At 35.4% G+C, this 19,495-nt stretch overlaps 1 protein-coding gene across 1 annotated transcript; it reads right to left on the reverse strand.

Moving 5' to 3' along the window:
• Nucleotides 1-10,883: 10,883 nt before the first annotated feature.
• On the reverse strand, nucleotides 10,884-17,684 carry LOC113067578 (zinc finger BED domain-containing protein 4-like). Its single transcript, XM_026239944.1, has 4 exons — nucleotides 17,633-17,684; nucleotides 16,233-17,195; nucleotides 15,951-16,130; nucleotides 10,884-10,924 (listed from the first exon to the last, which is right to left on the reverse strand). The coding sequence occupies exons 1-4, from the start codon at nucleotides 17,682-17,684 to the stop codon at nucleotides 10,884-10,886; spliced, it is 1,236 nt and encodes a 411-aa protein (XP_026095729.1).
• Nucleotides 17,685-19,495: the final 1,811 nt, after the last annotated feature.

The following is a 19,495-nucleotide window of genomic DNA, read 5'->3' on the forward strand; positions in this document are numbered from 1 at the left end:
CTGGGAGGTATTATGAGGTGAGATTTGTAGTCAAATAATTAAAGCTCAGATATCACACACCAATATCTGAGTTTGAATTATTCTGAAATATTGATTATTACCTCATTTCTCATGTGTCGACTATATTCCATAGGGTTGCACAAATCCCTCTGCTTAGACAGTGACATCATTATTTTGATTTACTTTTAGTACAAAGTGTGTGTGTGTGTGTGTGTGTGTGTAAAACTACGTTGACTTATGTTATTCATACAATACCTACTCACAAATAAACATAAAAAACAAAGCCGGCTGCAATGAATTTCTGTGCAAAACAGCTTTTACTACAAACACTTCCACACAACTAATAACTAATATCATCACGCTATAAAGGGTTGGCCTGCGCTGGGTGCGCCCCTCCCCCTATAACTGTTCTGTCTCCTGGCGGAGCTCATTTGTATGAACACGCATAGGAAAAAAGAACGATAGAAAGAACGGCTCCTCTCCAGTCGCGACTCGGCTCCCATCGTTCATGTTTATGAGCCGTTCAAAAGAATCGGTTCGTTCGCGAACGTCACAACTCTAGTGGACTCAGATGGAATAAGTTCATAGTACTAACATCATAGGAATGCTAGCTTTTAAACTCGAACTGTTTGAAGCAGTGGGAGTGGAGTTAATTTCCATGGTATAATTTACGGTAAAATATTGGAAAAAAATAAATAAAATAAGAGTGGTAAATTAATGGTTGAAAGCTGTAAATTAACAGTACTTTACTGGCGCCCCTGCTGCCAGTAAATTACTGTTATTTAACGGCACAATTTTTTACAGTGTATACATGACAATGAGCTGCAGTGATTTAAGTTAAAGTCATGCATTTAGTTACTTTACTACTACACATTAAGTGTTTGCAGTTTTATATTAAGAAATATTCCTTCTCAGTGGACTCAAATGGAATAAGTTCATAGTACTAACATCATAGGAATGCTAGCTTTTAAACTCGAACTGTTTGAAGCAGTGGGAGTGGAGTTAATTTCCATGGTATAATTTACGGTAAAATATTGGAATAAAAAAAATAAAATAAGAGTGGTAAATTAATGGTTGAAAGCTGTAAATTAACAGTACTTTACTGGCGCCCCTGCTGCCAGTAAATTACTGTTATTTAACGGCACAATTTTTTACAGTGTATAGATGACAATGAGCTGCAGTGATTTAAGTTAAAGTCATGCATTTAGTTACTTTACTACTACACATTAAGTGTTTGCAGTTTTATATTAAGAAATATTCCTTCTCAGTGGACTCAAATGGAATAAGTTCATAGTACTAACATCATAGGAATGCTAGCTTTTAAACTCGAACTGTTTGAAGCAGTGGGAGTGGAGTTAATTTCCATGGTATAATTTACGGTAAAATATTGTAAAAAAAAATAAATAAATAAGAGTGGTAAATTAATGGTTGAAAGCTGTAAATTAACAGTACTTTACTGGCGCCCCTGCTGCCAGTAAATTACTGTTATTTAACGGCACAATTTTTTACAGTGTATAGATGACAATGAGCTGCAGTGATTTGAGTAAAAGTCATGTATTTAGTTACTTTATTACTGCACATTAAGTGTTTGCATCTTTATATTAAGAACTATTCCATCTCAGTGAAATCAAATGAAATAAGTTCATAGTACTAACATCGTAGGAATGCTAGCTTTTAAACTCGAACTGTTTGAAGCAGTGGGAGTGGAGTTAATTTCCATGGTAGAATTTACGGTAAAATACTGTTAAAAAAATAATAGTGGTAAATGAATGGTTGAGAGCTGTAAATTAACAGTACTTTACTGGCACCCCTGCTGCCAGAAAATTACTGTTATTTAACGGCACAATTTTTTACAGTGTAGCTGCTGTTCTAATATATGTAGAAATAAAAATACAGTTCAAAATTCAGAATATTTTTGGCCTTTTTTCTTCTCGTCAAATGACTGTCAGCAACAGCTTCCAATAAATAAATTAATACATTAATATATGGAACTCTGATCTCTGGTCACTATGTGTGTTAGTTATTCATTTCACACATTAATCTGTGCAGCAAATGAGGGACATTGAAACAAAGAGAAGACATTTGTACAGAATTCAAGGAAATGTGAGTAAAGAAGAATCAGTTATAACAAGATCAGGCATAGCTCATACTGGACTTGGGTTTTGCAGTTATTGAACAGTTATTATACTGTACAGAAATAGACAAGTGTTGCTTATAAAATTTACATTTTAAATATCATTCAAAATCTGTTGCCAAGGAAACAAGGTACAAAAGAAGAGGTGTTGCAATATATAAAACAACAAGATTATGTTTTAGAATAAAATTAAGAGGGTAATTTATGTATTTAGTTATAATTATTAGTTTTTAGTCATGTTTCTGTTTATTTATTAGTATGAAGGTTTTTTTGTATTAATTAATTTATTTACTCTTTTTATATGCATTTATATATATATGTGTATATTATTTATAAAATTCGCTAGTAAAAGTCCTTCCTCATTGCTGTTTCACACTCCAGCTCAGTTGGTGACAGTAATGCACCTGAAATATGGTTTGCCAAGCACCAATAAACACAAGAAGAAGGACAAGAACGAGAAGAAGAAGAAGAAGAAGAAGAAGAAACTTTCGCAGCTGTATCAGGAGAGGTGAAAAACAAGACCAGGTTCATTAACAGTGACAACTGCTTTTTAACACCCCATATCATTTCAAATGAAATCGTATTTTTTTTTTTTATATGCAGATAAAATGTATACTCAGTAACAATTCTGGATTTTACCAAAAAATTAAACATCGTCACCAAATCCACATCTTGATCTTCTCTCTTACGCTGATGGGACTTTAGAATAAGACTTTAGATAGGACTTTAGCCAATTTAGCTTGTCCCACCAAAAAGTTGACATTCTCCTCGCCAAGAACGTCTATACATATTCCCAAAAATAAACATTGTCTTATTAAATAAAAACCCAAGTTTAGAGATTATTTCATCAAACAACACAAACAAAGACTCGAAAACAACTGTTACAAATAGGTGTGTATGCTAACGCAAGACAAAAGTGCTCTAGGAGGATGGTGATCAAAATGAGGAGTTTACTGGATGAAGGAGAATACAGACAATATATTAGGTTTACAATACAATTTGGATAACATGCACATACATTGACACATACAGTATAATAACAGACTAGGAGGAACTGAACAGAACGTAATGAGGGAACTGGAGACAGGTGGGGAATAATCAATTAACCAAAACTAGAACAGGAAGACAAAATAAGGAAACAGAAAGTTCATAATCGTAACAACAACCACAAAATAAATGAAAAACATTCTCAACATCATTACAAAAGGACATTTTGATGAAACGGATGTATTCAGTATTCAGTATTAGTGGCCACTGTACGATGTATGATCCTCCACTGAAGATCCCCACTTCTCTCAGAATAGACAGATAAAAATCATCATGAGACAAAAGAGTTTTTAGATCAGAAGTCTTTTCAGTTAAAAACTAATGTTTGTCCAACTTTACATTGGTCGTATTTTGCAACAGAATGAGACTGAATGATATCCAAGTTACTCTGTCTGTCCAATAAAATATATTTTTCAATGTTTGTAGTCTCATAGCCTTCATTTTTGATTCCAGATGAAAAAGTCCTTGTCCTCCTCCAGCAAGTACAAAACCCCAGGTGGAAGCCAATGATGGCCATTCCAGAAAAATCTTTATGAAAAAACCTTTAGGAGGACTCAAAACTGTGAGTTTATGCCACATCATTGAGGCTGCCAGAATATGAACAATTAAAACTCGTCCTCTGTATGAAAGACGTGGAAGAATGCATCTCCATCTCTGGATTCTCCCTATCACTTTATCAGAAAGTCCTTCCCAATTTTTCTCCATATAGTCCTCAGTACCAAAATAGATCCCAAGAATTTTAAAACCATCTCGAGTCCATTACACTGATGAGGTTTCCCTCCATTCACCCATAAGAAAAGCTGTACATTTCTCCCAGTTTATACTTGCTTTATGAAAACTATTTAAACAAGCTGTTAAAGTATTTATATCATCAACATTTCTTATAAAAACAGTGCGATCATCAGCATATGCTGTAAGTTTTACTGGGGTTCAATCTGGGTAACTTGAAATGTTCACACCTTGTAGCTTATTCCTTAAAGAAACCAACAATGGTTCAATGGAAATAGCATACAATAATCTTATACCCCGAGTTACAGAAAATGGTCTGGCCAAGGAACCGTTCATTCTAAGCATACTGGAAATATTATTATACAGCATCTTAATAATAGCCACAAATTGTGACCCAAAACCAAAAGCCTCTAAAGTCTTAAAAAGATATAAATGATAAAACGCATCTGCAGCCGATTCTTCACATGATTCTGCTTGATACAATCTTTCATTAAATGACAAAGCAATAGCATTCATTTCTTTTTGATCAGTTATTTGATGGCCATTGGAAAGTTTTAAATGATGAAAATACTTCTTATCCCTAAACTTTTTTCCTAATCCAAAAAAGAAAGCTGTAGGAGCATCCATATAATTTAAAGGAGTATACCTCGCTCTAATCAAAGATCCTTTGCCCCTTTCCTCCAAAATATTAAAAAAAAAGAAATGTATTTCTTTCAATATCTGCAAAAACAGTGAAAAGCATGAAGAAAGGATTTATCTTGGAGCAGTCTATTTATAAAATGCCAATATGTTGAATACTATTTAATATAAGGAACAGAAACAGTCATAGAAATATAGTGGTGATCAGACAAGAAATTTGGAGAAATGGAAACACCAAAAAATCTGCCTCTATTATTGGTTTTCACATAAAACCTATCAATCCTTGCCCCTGACATTTCATTATAATTTTGTTTAAGCCAGGGATACTGCCTCACCCCTGGACAAGTATTTCTCCATAAATCAATAAAACTATGATGATTAATTAAAGATCTAATTTCCTCAGCTGAACCAGGATGAGGTTCAGCATGATTTCGATCAATAGCTTGATTTACAGTTAAAATCACCCCCTAACACAATAATCTGATCTTGGGAACACTCTGATATAGCTTCAGACAGTTTTTAAAAAAAGGTATACGTTAATTTCCTGTATTTGGTGCATAGACACTAAAAAACTAAAAAATGTATCTCCTTATGTAACATCCACACACAAAATCCAACCAGGAAATATCTCAGAAACAAAAGTATGACAGTTTACCCTTGAAGAAAAAAGTATTGCAACACACTTACGTTCGATCCATGACTAAGAAGTACACTACCCTTCCATTCGGTCATCCATGGCATTTGAGAACAAAAAGAGGGTGTTTCTCAATTACTGGGCATTTTCACATCGGGATAGGCATTTTAACTCATCAGAACAGCACAAAAAACATACAGGCCATGTGATATTATTCTGCTTTTACTTTATGAAGTTTCCAGCAATTTTGTTATGTCTTGATCACAAGAACTTAAGACCAGATCAAAATAAATAAATAAAACAAGGAAGCTGTGTTTTTCTTCAGTGCACAGACGTATGCATATATTACATTTAGATTAAAATTAAATTAGATTAAAATTAGAATTCATTTAGATAAGATTAAACACATTTGCTTAAAGAAGTTTTGTCTACAAGATCACTAAAACTGCTGGAGATTAACCTCATTCTTCAGTCTCTATACATAAAGAGATATTTGTGTAGATGAACGAACATAATCACCTGATTCTGTAAATTACATTTGCATTGAGCAGCCAGTTTGTGTTTGTCTATCATTTAAATTAATAATTTACATTAACAAAATGAACCTTTTAAATGAAAGCAAAGTCCATGCTTAATACAATTTTCAATAACAATGTAAATGTTGAATTAGAAATGAAGATTGTTGTTCAATCAAGTTTTATACATATGTGACAGAGATGGTCAATAATGCACACACACTTGTGAAAGCACAGCAAATTATTAAGCACAGCACTCTGTGTACACACTAGAGGAGAGCGAAACTTTCTCAGTTTGTGTAAATTAATTATTTATCCTCTAATTACAGTATATATGTTTTTCTTTATTTACCCCAAAAAGTGAATTGAAATGTGACAACATGCCCCGTAGGTGGGGTACATTATAACATCTGAGGGGCACGTTGTAACATGATCACTAAAACGTTATCTGATCAAATTAAAAAATATACAAGACAAACTAAATATTTTTTGTTAATAAAATTAACAAATTATAATTTTTTTCTAAAAAAATAAGAATTTTAGGAATTACAGATAATCTGATTTGAGTTTGACAAACACATTGAAACTTGGGACGACCCACATAAACGAGTAAAAATGTTTGACATGTCCTGAAATAATCATTTATGAACATTTAATATTGACTGTCAGTCTTTATTCACCTGTTTCTCATCATTTCTCATTCAAATGAAAGTAAATAGTATAAATCAGTGTGCAACTGCAGTTTAAAACTGGTTGGTGTCTTCTGCTAGTTATCAAAGCTTTAAAAAACGATCTGAACTGAGATTTGAGATTGAAATAATAGCACATTTGTCTCATTTTAAATGAAAACTAAGATGAAAAATGTAAGTCAGAATTGTACACTTACTGTGGTAAAAAGTTCAGCGATATCTTCAAAAGATTTTAGAATTTTGTCACATTATTTTTCTATATAATGTTGATATGGTAAACGCCGCTCCACCTGAAAGTAGGTGATGGAGATTTACGGCTAATCAGGAAAACATGTGACACTGTCACAACCTGAAGCTTTAATTAATGGTTAATATTTAATATTTCCAGGGATCCCTAACACAAATATGATAAAGCTGTTCAGTAAAAAGCAAACAAGATCAGAAGTGGTAAAGAGGGATAGAAATATTAAGCCAGTATTGAAATCACTGATGTTAAGCTATCTGAACAGATTACAACTCTGCTCAATTCAAAATGAATCCGGTTTACTTGTATTCTTCATGTACGTCACAAAGGAAGTGTGTTGCTAATGATAGCAGCTGATAAAAGGGAACGAGGAGTTGTTCCTGGGTTAAGGCTAGAAGGGATACAGCTAAAACTACTGGGAATACACACATCAGTATACTGTACTTTTTGTCACACTGAACAGCAATAATTCATTTATTGTTAGTTTATGAATTTAGCTGTATCTGTTCTAGCTACAACCTTCCTGAAGCAGATCTCTGGCAGGAAAGGAGAGCAGTGAACGTGAACACATGTGAGATGAGGAGTGATGTTTGATGTATGCCATATGCTGCTCTCTGGATGTGCTCCAGTGAGAAATGATGTTCTGTTCCTGCGTGTACAAGTTACACACAATCCTGCTCCAGTCGAAGCATGTTGCACAGCTGATACTGCGGCATTCGATGAATTCACAGCGATTAGACGCCTCTTCGTTTCCTGAACACACATCAGTGAACCTGTGATCTGCTCAAACCTGCTCAGTGACTCTTTGCCTGCTCCAAACACACACACACACACACACACACACACACACACACACACACACACACACACACACACACACACACACACACACACACACACACACACACACACACAACACACACACACACACACACATGTTTGTTTTTGTGTAAAGTGTGTTCATCCCATAGGTGTAATGGTGTTTATTCTGTAGAAACTGTATATTCTATGTCCCTTCACCAACCCTACACCTAACCCTAACCCTCACAGGAAACTTTGTGCATTTTTACTTTCTCAAAAAAACTCATTCTGTATGATTTATAAGTGTTTTGAAAAATGGGGACATGGGTTATGTCCTCATAAGTCACCCTCTCCTTGTAATACCTGTGTCATACCCATGTCATTATACAGAGTTGTGTCCTGATATGTCACAAAAACAAGAGCACTCTCTCTCTCACACACACACACACACACACACACACACACGTTAAGAGTGAAACTACCTGCAGACAAAATAATGAGATACAGACTGTTCTCTCTGTGAAGCCCATCAGCAGTAGAACAGGAGTGTTTGATGATGATGATGATGATTATATCAGGAGGACAGGAGTGTTTGTGGATCACAGCGCAGGAACTCTGTCCTTCTACAGCGTCTCCAGAAACACAATGAGCCTCATCCACACAGTCCAGACCACATTCACTCAGCCGCTCTATCCTGGGTTTAGTGTTTCTGGTTATAAATCATCAGTGAAACTGTGCTGATGAATCAGAAGAGACGTGTTTGGACACACAATCAACAGATCATGATCAAGAGTGAACACAACACAGATGATTATGAATTATGAGACTCTCATCACTGTCAGTCATTCTGTGTCTGATTGATTCATCAAGACTGAACGTTCAGACAGAAACAGTGAGGGACACAAACTGAGAACAGATTCATTTATATTCAGTTATAGTCAGAAGCTGCTTTGAATTGCATTATCATGGAATAATATCTACTGTTATATATTTTTAATAATTAGGCAGCATTTCAGCTTTGTGATTCAAACGAGAGAAACAGTGAGGGAAATCATAAAGATATAATCATTATTTCTGTATTATAATAATCTCAGTTGAATATGAAATCATGTGTAAAGTTCTGTTCAAAGGTAATATTTTCTATCAGTTATATAATGATGATAATAAGGTAAATCATTCTGTGAAAATGTAACCTGGATATCTTCAATATTTACTGAGTAAGACCGTGACAGATGAATATAATGCTATAAAACATTTAATGAAATCGGCTGTAATGTACGGCTGTGATGTACGGCTGAAAATAGCTGCACATCACAGAAATAATTTACACTTCTAGTAAATTGTTATGTTCAGTTGCAATCATAGGCTATTTCACAAAATAACAGTTTTGTTCTGTATTTTTGATCAAGTAAATGCAGGCTTTATGAGCTTAATAAACTTCTTTAAAAACATTCAGTGTACACATCTATAGATCTAGCTCATGAACAGTTCAATCTTCTCCCGTTGTGTAATAACCTCATACTATTCATCACTTTACATCCCAATACATCCCTACAGCATCATTTTTTATTCTCTTGATATTCTACAGTATTTTATCTATAGCACACCTTTATTTTCCTTCTCTGAGTGTGTGTCTTCTTTATATGTACACATATGTATATATTATTCACATCTTATTCTTATGATCTGTGTGTAGTTGTTGTCTCTGTGTACTGGAAGCTTGTGACACTAAAACAAATCCTCATCATCAGGGTCAATAATGCACCATGTATCTATTAACACATGAATAATACTCATCTGAACTGAGTAGTTCTACTTTATAATTTGAGATTAAATCATAAGCAGACGTTGGTCAGCTCTTATACTCTCATCTGCTCCTTTACATGTTGAGCAGCAATCTAGCACAAACCTGAGGAATATTTCTAGACAAAGTCATTAAAACAAGTGTGTTAAATACTATTTAAGAGCATTTAAAATTGTGTTCATTAATGAAAACGTCATGTAATCAGCTGAACCTTTCAAAACAATAGTCAAGCCATTAAAACTATATTAAAACCAAATGTGAATTATATTCAGTAATACAAATGTAATACAGGAAGATATTAAAGCAGAAGATACAAAATTTTACAAAAGATTACAAAACCCTCTAAATTAAGCCTTCAGTTATTACATCTTAATAGGAAAAATATTAAAGCAGTCTAAAAAAAACAGTACTCATTAAAAACCAATTGCTATTACAATCATGTCCTCAGTTCATCTGTAGGAAATAAAGTAAGCATATTAAGTCAAGAACCAACACTCAATAGTGAGTTTAAATAGATTACAGTGATTAGTATTGTTTGTTAACTGAGGAATTACTGGAATAATGAATGATACGGTTATCTTAAATTAATTACACTTATGTAGCTTTCCTAAGTAGGCTATTTCAGCATGATCTTTTAATCAAAAGCACCCCTCTTTTAATAATTGTGGTCATTGTAAAAACAGAATACAATATGGTTATCAAAAGTCTCATATTCATAATAGTGAGCACACAGGCTTTAGGTGTAACTCACGGATGTGGTTTGTCATCTGTAATAGCACCAATCACTGGTAATATGGCACAACGAGCTCAAACCTCATTGGAGGAGGAATCTTTTTAACTGCATTGCTTTAAACATCAGATGTTGAAGGGGTTCTTGCTGTCATGGACCCTAACTAGTGCTCATTGGTTTTAAAGCAGGGAACGCTCCTGTATACACACCCTGAGGTGCACACGAACACATTTAAAGTGTCTGTAATGAGTCGATTTCCTGGATGAGTAAAGAAGCCCTATGACTGCAACTACCATCATTTACATTTCTGAAATTATCATACATTACGGGATTTTTTCATTATTGATCATACATCATACAGAGGTAAATATGATCGTACAAATACGATAATTATGGTACGTCTGGCAACACTGTGGCGAATTCTCTCGTCAAAAACAACAAAGTGCAGATGTGTGTACGAATATCTGTAATTAAGAGATTCTGAGAGTGCTTGAGCTCTAGACTGTCAGTGGAAATGATCTTTACTCTCTTTCTGAACAATGAAAGATTAGTAGCCTAACTTACAACATTTTTATATCACATAAACTTTCATTGTTTAATTCACATTTAATTTAAAGTCAGTCGTATTAAGATATGTTATGGCATGACACTGAAATCTGTTACTATTAATGCATAGTTAATAGATTACATTATAGATACATTGACAATCGCATATTATCTAACAAACTATGAAGGTGAGAATCGCGATATTTCATGATATGCTATAATTAATTATCGTTCTCAATATAATAATATGAAGTAGTCCCTCTTCTGTTGTGTCTTCTGCAGTATTTTGGGTTTTATCTGGCTCAGTTTTTGTGCTGTGGTGGTTTGTTTTTGGCTTCATCGCTGTGTCTGGAATCATCTGCTGATGGGACTCATCTCTGGACTTTGTGATGACTGTGGCAGTGTTTGGGATCTAAAAATAAAGACACAAACGATAGCAGAGGCCACAGAAACTGATGAAAGTGTAACTTCAGTGTGTGACAGATCATCATTTACAACAAGCAGGAGGTGGCCAACTCTTCTAGAAACTGTCTGACACACTGTGAAGAGCAAAGATGTAAGACTGGGAACTGAAGATGGCCACTGTTTGCTTTGTTCAAATCAATGCGCTGGGCTCTATGTTAATATTTCTTTGTTGAAGAACACTTGACATTAGTCCCCAGCTGAAGTCAGTCTCCACTTGATGGACCAAGAGCCCTTAATGTTTCCATGAGCCAACACGTCAGAGCTGGACCTGAGAGATGATTTGATATGAGCTCACCAACTGGAAGTGGAGCCATGGTTTATTCCCATTCGTTTTATTCCCATGCGTAGCACAACACACATCAAGACCTGGCTGAATTCTTTACAAATGAAATCTGTCCATGGTCTCTGGAGTTGGTTTGAACCAGGCAGAGGCTTCATTTTTTTTTCCATCTTTCCTGTTTTATTTCTATTCAGGAATGTTTTGGACCTGGTGTTGTGTCCTCCGCTCTTCATTATTTGGGTTATGTTCATGTTCCTTTTCATATTCCCTTTTGTCTTCATTTTCTGAATATGTGGACACTGACAGGAAGTCACTGTCCATGATTTTAAATCCAGTTCTCCTGTATTTTGTATGGAGTGATGTTCGTCTTTGCTCTTCCAAAACACTGTCTTCTGTCTGCTCTTTTTCTTGTAGTTGTGTCTCATTCTGGTCAGGATCTGTGCATCTTGTTGTCCATCAGTGTTTTCTAATATGACATTATTATTATTATTATTATTATTATTATTTCATTATAATTCTTCCAGTTGTAATGTTTAAAACTCAAGTAGTTGCATTATTGTATTAGGGATGTTTCACCTAAAAATGAATGTCTGCTCAACATTTAATAATAGAAAAAAAAATCATAAAACGGAAGTCAGCGGCGACGTCAACTGTGTGATTGTTCATGTCTGGTTTGTGTTCAACAGAACAAAGACAGAACATTTTGGATAAAATAAATGTTAAAACCTAAGAGGTTCAGTTCAGTAAAACAATTCTTTATAGACTTTAGTCTTTGTGATATTTGTGATCATTTCAGATTTTAATGCCATCACGTGTCACCGAACTTTAGGTTTTGGTTGCACCGAAAAACATGATACTACATTTTTTAAAGGTACGTGGTTAAAAAAAACCCTAAAAATTAAAAACCCTTTATTGTGCCAAATACAATTTCTTAAGGGATCCTTAAAGAATCATACTGTCCAATATATCTATTTAGCACCTTAATGGTGTCATAAATAACCTTTTAATGATGTATTCAGTTTAAGATTCGTATGTTCGTATATTTCTATCAGAATATTTGTATTATTTGTAAATATTTTATTTATTTATTTATTGTTTTCACCCCTCTGTCTGTCTGGTCATGCTTTAATTAGAAATTTACTTTACACATAATCATCATTTCACAAACGCAAGACTATTTGTAAGAACTTGTAATGACAAATAGTTTAATCACACAAGATCATGACTACATTTCCTTTTAGTGGAGTAAGTTTAGCAATCTTTTCCATCAGTGGCAAACAATGATCAAATATATGTTACATCCTTGTTCCTGAATGAAAATGACTGCAGAATAATACACAGGAAAATCTAACACATGATTATGAAAACAGCACCAAAGTCTGTCTTACCTTTACTGAGAACTTGAGGATGAAACCTGACCTGTTGATTTTCCATATCAGCATCAGCCATTTGATCAGTTTTTCATTGCTCTTATTAAAATCATCAATGGCAAGGTTTGAACATGTTTCTGTAGGGATTTTTATCTTTTTACTGATATTGTGAGCAGTGTTAATTTCGTTGACTAAATATTTTCATCATTATTTTCGTCACGAATATATTTTTGCGGACGAAAACGAAACGAAAACTAAGATAGAAGGCACTGATGGAGACTAAAACTATGACTAAATTGATTGACATGATCGTCAACGAATAAAGGACGAGACGAAAATAGACTGTGACGAAAATCAAATCAGCAGACGGGAGAGATGCGAGGAATGAGCAAAAGAACCGGCAAACAAGAACAGACTGCATGAGAGAAGAGAACCAATCCGAACCTGACTTATTGAGACGTGAAGCGAAGGTTTTCAGTTTTTATGAGCTCCCGGGAAGTCGGCTTTCGAAGAGGTGATGTCTAAAAGAGCGACAAAATGTCCACAGCTCACTTCACGTTTGAAGACGAACAAAACAAAGTGTAAAGCACGCGGAGCGCTCATTCGTGGCAAGAACACCACCAATTTGAAAGGACATTTACAGACGAGCCACCCGGACATTTTCTCAAATGTAATTTCACAACGATGTTCTTTTGTTTATTGAGCTAAGCAAAATTGGAAGACTGCAGTGCGTAGATGTTGTAGCATTAAATATTACGAACTGAAAAGTACTGTAAAATAGCCCCTTCTTCAAGTTAGATGAGAGCACAATACTAATACGTAATATTATGATACATACATTTGATTAATACTAATGTTTAGTATATTTTATAATGTTCTACTTGTTGACAATATCACAAATATTTCTATATTAGTCATGTGAAACATGAATGTTCACATCCTATCATTATACATACAAATCTAGCAATATTGTAGTATTTAAAACATACAATATTTCTAAACAAATGAATACCTTATAAAATCTTGTTACTTTTTTTATCCACCTAGCTGCCAACTTATTAAATATTTACTTTAAATGTATGCACTTATTGTTCAGCTCAGCTGTAAGCTTTAAGGTCCTGGACCTAACGTTATTTTTCTTTTATTGATGGTCAATTGGCAGCTAGTTATTGTTTACATTATCATGACAGTGTTTGTTGCTGCATAAAAGCTTTTGAATCGAAATAAAGACACAGTTGTGTTGAAATAAAGTTGAATTTGTGTTTTATATATTTTGGTTAAGTTTGTTTCCTATACCAGCTGTAAAAAATTGTCTAGTAAATCTGTTATTAAAATATTAAAACTAAAATAAGACTAAAATTAAAACAAATCAGATGACTAAAACTTGACTAAAACTAAAAAGAATTATAGTCAAAAGACTAAGACTAAAACTAAATTAAAATTTCGTGTCAAAATTAACACTGATTGTGAGCAATGAATGCTTTCAGAACAGCTTCTCTCCCACCAGCATCTTTCATGAGGTCTTTGTTTCTTTGTTTTTGGCCTTTTTTGTATCTGCTCATGTTTGAACATGTGTGAAACAATCAGCAATTCTTCTAACATCTCCATCTATATGTGCATTGTTTGCACCTTTGAGATATACTGCCACCTACAGGAGTGGAGACCGATCGAATTATGATTTCAGGAAGAAAACACTGTTACTGAAACTAATATCTGGATAATCTTCTAGAATACAGTAACCACACACAGCCTTCAGAGCTGAGATACAACATATGATTTATTCTCATAGGATTTCAAAATAAAACGGATTACATTTGATTCAATAGCAGGTATCCTAAAATGAAATGAAAATATTGTTCTTGGAGGCAATAACAAAAAACACACTTTATAATTTTATTGAATTGATGCATGTTTCAACAGCAATAGCTTGTTTTCTACTAGTATTCTGTGGCTTGAATCACTTTTAAATCGTTCTTCTTGGAGCCAGTTACAAACACACACCTTTTAGATTGCCTGAAAGAAAAAACGATGTGTTTTAAATTAATTTATAAAGCGTTTTAATTTCAAACTGAGTCGAAGTGATTGTAATAACGTTGTCAGGATCCTGCCCTGACAGCCCTGTCAATCTTGTGTCTGTTCCATGTTTCTTTGTTTGTTTTGTGTCTAAGCACATGGTTCTGTCTTTGTTCGTGTCTGCCACGTGCTCCACTTCTCCCACCTCCTTGTTACCCCTGGTCACGCCCCCTTGTTTAGCCCTTGTCTGCTTGATTGTTTTCACCTGATCCTCATGTGTACAGTCCTATACATTGGGGTTTCTTTCCTTGTGTTTCTGCTGGTTTGTTTTTTGGTGTTTACCTGTCTCTTGGACCAGAATTTATCGCTTTGAGCTTGATAATTATTTCGATCTCTTATCTAGTTGTTTATATCCTTTTGGTCTTTAGCCTTGTCTAGTTTAAAAGAAAGGGAAATATTTTTGTGTATTCTAATCTAGTGGTGGGCAGAGCGAGGCTTCATGAAACACTGAAACAGTTGAAGCAAAGTGCCGTATTTGTTTCGAGGCTTCGAAACTTTACCGACACCCGTCTCCATGGTGACACCTAGTGGCCAATTGCCCATGTTATCTGAAACAACTTTGACAACAAGCCATTTAAAAATAAATAAAAATATTTTGTTTTCGTTAATGTGGTGATATTTTAAAATCCTATAATAATATCCTATATAATCCTATATCATAATAATAACTAGGTTATTTTGGTCATGAAAAAATGAATAAAACAAATAAATCCACAATGGTCTAATTTTTTTTTTTAAGATTTTTATTCAAAAATATTAATTGCTCTGCTGTGGAAGGGCTTAGCCTACTTCTTTTTTTACTGATAATTTCTCCAGCCTTAGAAAAAATCCTCTCACAAGGGACACTTGTTGCTGGCATGCATAGATATTTTTTAGCAAGGACATACAAATGAGGAAAAATCACAGCTCTCTCTTTCCAGTAACTTAGTGGATCATGGGTTCTTGGCAAAAATGCATCTTTTAGGTACTTTTTAACTTCTACTGTGGCATCTGCTGTGGCACTGTGTATCGCCTGGGTTTCATGGATACGACTATCAAAAAGTTCCCATAAACTGTCCTGGGTTTCTGTTGTTGATGTTGTTGTTGATGATGATGATGATGATGGGCCTGATGTTGACTGTGGCTCTGAATGAAAGTAAAAACAACAATTAGTTACTAAGTCTAAACTGACAGCATATATGAAGTATAAGTCACATAATTATTCAGATGACATAACTCCATAATGTCAGATGAAGAGTGAAACTGCTTACCAGGAGTTGCTGTGTTTGAACGCATCAGCGAAGCACACTCCAGTGAAGCCTCCTGGGCTTTGGCAGGATTTCCAAAACCCACATTTTTGAACCTTGGGTCCAGCAGTGTAGCCAGAGCCAAGGCTCTGAATGACTCGTACCCACCACATCTTGAGTGCAGACCTTCTTGCAGGTGTGTGCCTGTTCAAAACACAAGCAAACCATATTGGTTATATTGATAAAAAATAATATGACAGTTGTGGCCAATACATTACATACAGTAGTATGGTCATTGTGGCCTACCTAATTGTGCAGTTGATTCCTGTGCTGATTGGCCTTTTTTCTGCGATAGCTTGTGCTGCAACATCCTGTAAAGTGGTATGAGCTTTGAAGCAGACACTCTCTGTTCCTCTGACAACTCTGTCGTTGCGAGTTTGAAAGGCTGCAGTAGTGACAATGATTCTTGTATAATGTTATACTCAAAACTTGTCAGCGGAGCAGTATCACTGTTTAAATTTGATAGCGCTGCACCCACTGGCTTTCGTTGCTCATACAAGCGCTGCAACATGTCGTAAGTGCTGTTCCATCTTGTGTCCACCTCCTGCATCAGTTTCAGAGCTGGTCTGCCCATCAAGCCCTGCATCTCCACAAGCTTGTCCTTTGCTTTGCAGCTGGATCTAAATAACCCCACTATCTTTCTGGCTTTCTGTCGTATTTCATTGATGAGTGGGGTTTGATCTAGGGCCTTTTTTACAATTAAATTTAAATTGTGGGCAAAACATGGGACATGCCGAATGTTCAGTAGCTGGGCACTTAAGATCATGTTGGATGCATTATCAGTCACCATACACTGAACTTTGGTGGTTATTCCCCACTCGGCCATTAGCAAAGCTTTAGCCTCCATGAGATGCTGGGCTGTGTGTGTTTGGTAAAACCTCCTTACACCCAGTACAACAGTTGCCAGCTTTGCCTCTGGTGTTATGTAGAGGCAAGTAACACCAAGGTATCCGTCCATATTAATGGAGGACCACATGTCAGCTGTAAGGCTAACAAAATCTGCCTTTTTTAGGTCCTCCATTGTCTTCTCCTTAGAAATGTTGTACCTTTCGGTTACCATCGTTTTAAGTGCCTTCCGGGATGGGAGGACATAGCTTGGATCAAGTTTGTTCACAAAAGCCATGAAACCCTCATCCTCCACGATAGTGAAGGGCTGCAAATCCTTTACCACCACGTCTACAAGAGCCTCATCCAATTCCCTCTGTCTGCCTTTTAAAAGAAAATAAAGATAAAAGATTAAAAGTACTTTCACAAAACTAAATTTCAAAAAAAAATAAAAGCTTTTTCAAGTTTGGAAAAGTTTATGCTCAGTGTGCAAAGACAGATCAAATACAATATAAAATTACAACAATTAGGAAAACCAAAATGTTGTCTTCAAGCCTATAAAAATATCTATGTAATACAGTGACTAAGTTTGTGAGATGTTACATTTACATATTCAGAGTGAAGCTGTTTTCAACATGATTGGGAGTTTTGGAAAAGATTGACGTTACGTTGTAAGGCTGGTGGACACAAGCCTAAGTCTATTTAAAACTATGGACTTTCTAAACAGTGTTACATGAAGTACATATTATATCAAACAATGTATACCTTGTTTAGATGGCCCAGCAGTGTCAGTAGCAGGCCTAGTACAGGGGGAATGTTACCATCCTCTGCACACTGCAAAATGGCAGGATGAGTGCTCCTCAAATGGCGCATCATGGATGATGTATTGTTGAAGTAGGCTAGCTGCCTATCACAATACATACATCTCACTTTATTTGGGGTTTCCAAATGGAAATGCTCCCACACCACAGATTTACGGCATCTCTTCTGTGGAGCCTCCATTTCTATCTATTCTATTAATGTCTATATATATCTATCTATCTATGAATCTATATATTTATGAAAGTATATATATATATATGAATCTCTCTCTCTCTCTCTCTATATATATATATTAATATATGAATCTATATATAAATTTATATATCTATGAATCTATCTATCTATATATATATATATGAATCTATCTAAATTCTATATCTCTAACTACTGTGCTATCTGTCAATATCTAACTTAGCCTATATAAATGTGTCACTATATCTATCCTAACTATCTGTCACTGTCTTTAGTTTATCAGTAAATATATTTAACTTAAATGTAACCTAAATATAACTAACTAAATCGCACTATAAATGTCAATAAATCGTAAACGCTATCTCAAAATCTTTCTCCTCTCACAAAAACCCACGAGGTGAAGGTGCATTAACTCCTCTTTTAAACTTTGTGGCAGTTGAGACAGATGTGCGATTGTGTGGTTTGTTCCCGCCCCTGTCAATCAAACGCAGACTCGGCAAGCGTGCCACCTGTCGGTCGAGACACTTATGAAACGCGCAGAAGCTTCGTTTAGCCATAGTCACGTGACATGGGTGTTTTGAATCACAGTTCGGAGCAGTGTTTCGAAACATCTACGCTTCGGGATCTCGACACTGTGTCGAAACGTTAGTTTCGCGTCAGCCATCCCTATTCTAATCTAGAATAGTCTATTCTAGACTATCTAGTTTTGTTTCTCATTCGATTTAGATTCTCATTTATTCTTGCTTAAGTGATTCCAGTTTTAGATTTAGTTTTTTGTTCTTTCTCTTGGATTATAGCTTTGGTTTTCTTTTGCTTTGTTCTAATTTTGCCTCTTGTTCACTCTTTGTCATTTTTGAGTCTTGTCTTGTTTTTGTGTATTGTCCTGTCTTGCCCCCACTCAGATTTCCTGGCCACTGAACCCCACTGCCTGGAAGCAGCTCACCTCTCTCACATGTCAAGTCTCTGGTCTTGTGAGTCTACCTGGCGATTTAGACTGGTGACATTTGAGTTTCACTTAAAGCTACGGGTTTCCTGTGTCTACCTGGCCCTGCCTCTGGAGCTGCCTACTCCGTGCTTGGGCCCATGGTCATCTTGGACTGTCTCAGTGGTCATCCCTCCTGCCCGTATTGTTGTCTGCCCTGCCCATCTGTTAGAACAGTTTCACTACAAATTCCCCCAGCTGTTCCAGTCTACGTTTTGTTAATAAAATACCCTTGTCTGCTCATTCTGCATTTGGGTCCCATTTCTTGCAGATCCCTGACAAACGTCCTCTAGGGGCAGCACACAGCACACTTCAGAAGAGTTTGTGAGGTTTTCTTCTGTCAATAGCTTGTCTTCAGCATCTCTCTCAGAAATAAAACAAACCTGAAAGTGTTGTTCCCCGAGTCAGTTACAAAACACACACTTTAGAGTTCAGACAGCCCGCTCGATGTATTTTTATTCAATTTAAGATGTTTGAATATCAAACTCTGTCCAAATAACTGAGACATTTGCTCTCTCTGAGAAAATATTTAAAGCTAAAGATCTTATACCAAGAGTTATTCTGAAGAACGTCAGTGCTGTCAACACAATATCAAAAGAACAGCTACATGTATTACTGATCACACACTGGGTTATTTAGAGGTATTTTAATCATGATTTCATTAGTGCTGTGCTCTGAGCATTAATGC

The sequence above is a fragment of the Carassius auratus genome, linkage group LG28B (assembly GCF_003368295.1).
Source record: "Carassius auratus strain Wakin linkage group LG28B, ASM336829v1, whole genome shotgun sequence".
NCBI classification, from domain to species: Eukaryota; Metazoa; Chordata; class Actinopteri; order Cypriniformes; family Cyprinidae; genus Carassius; species Carassius auratus.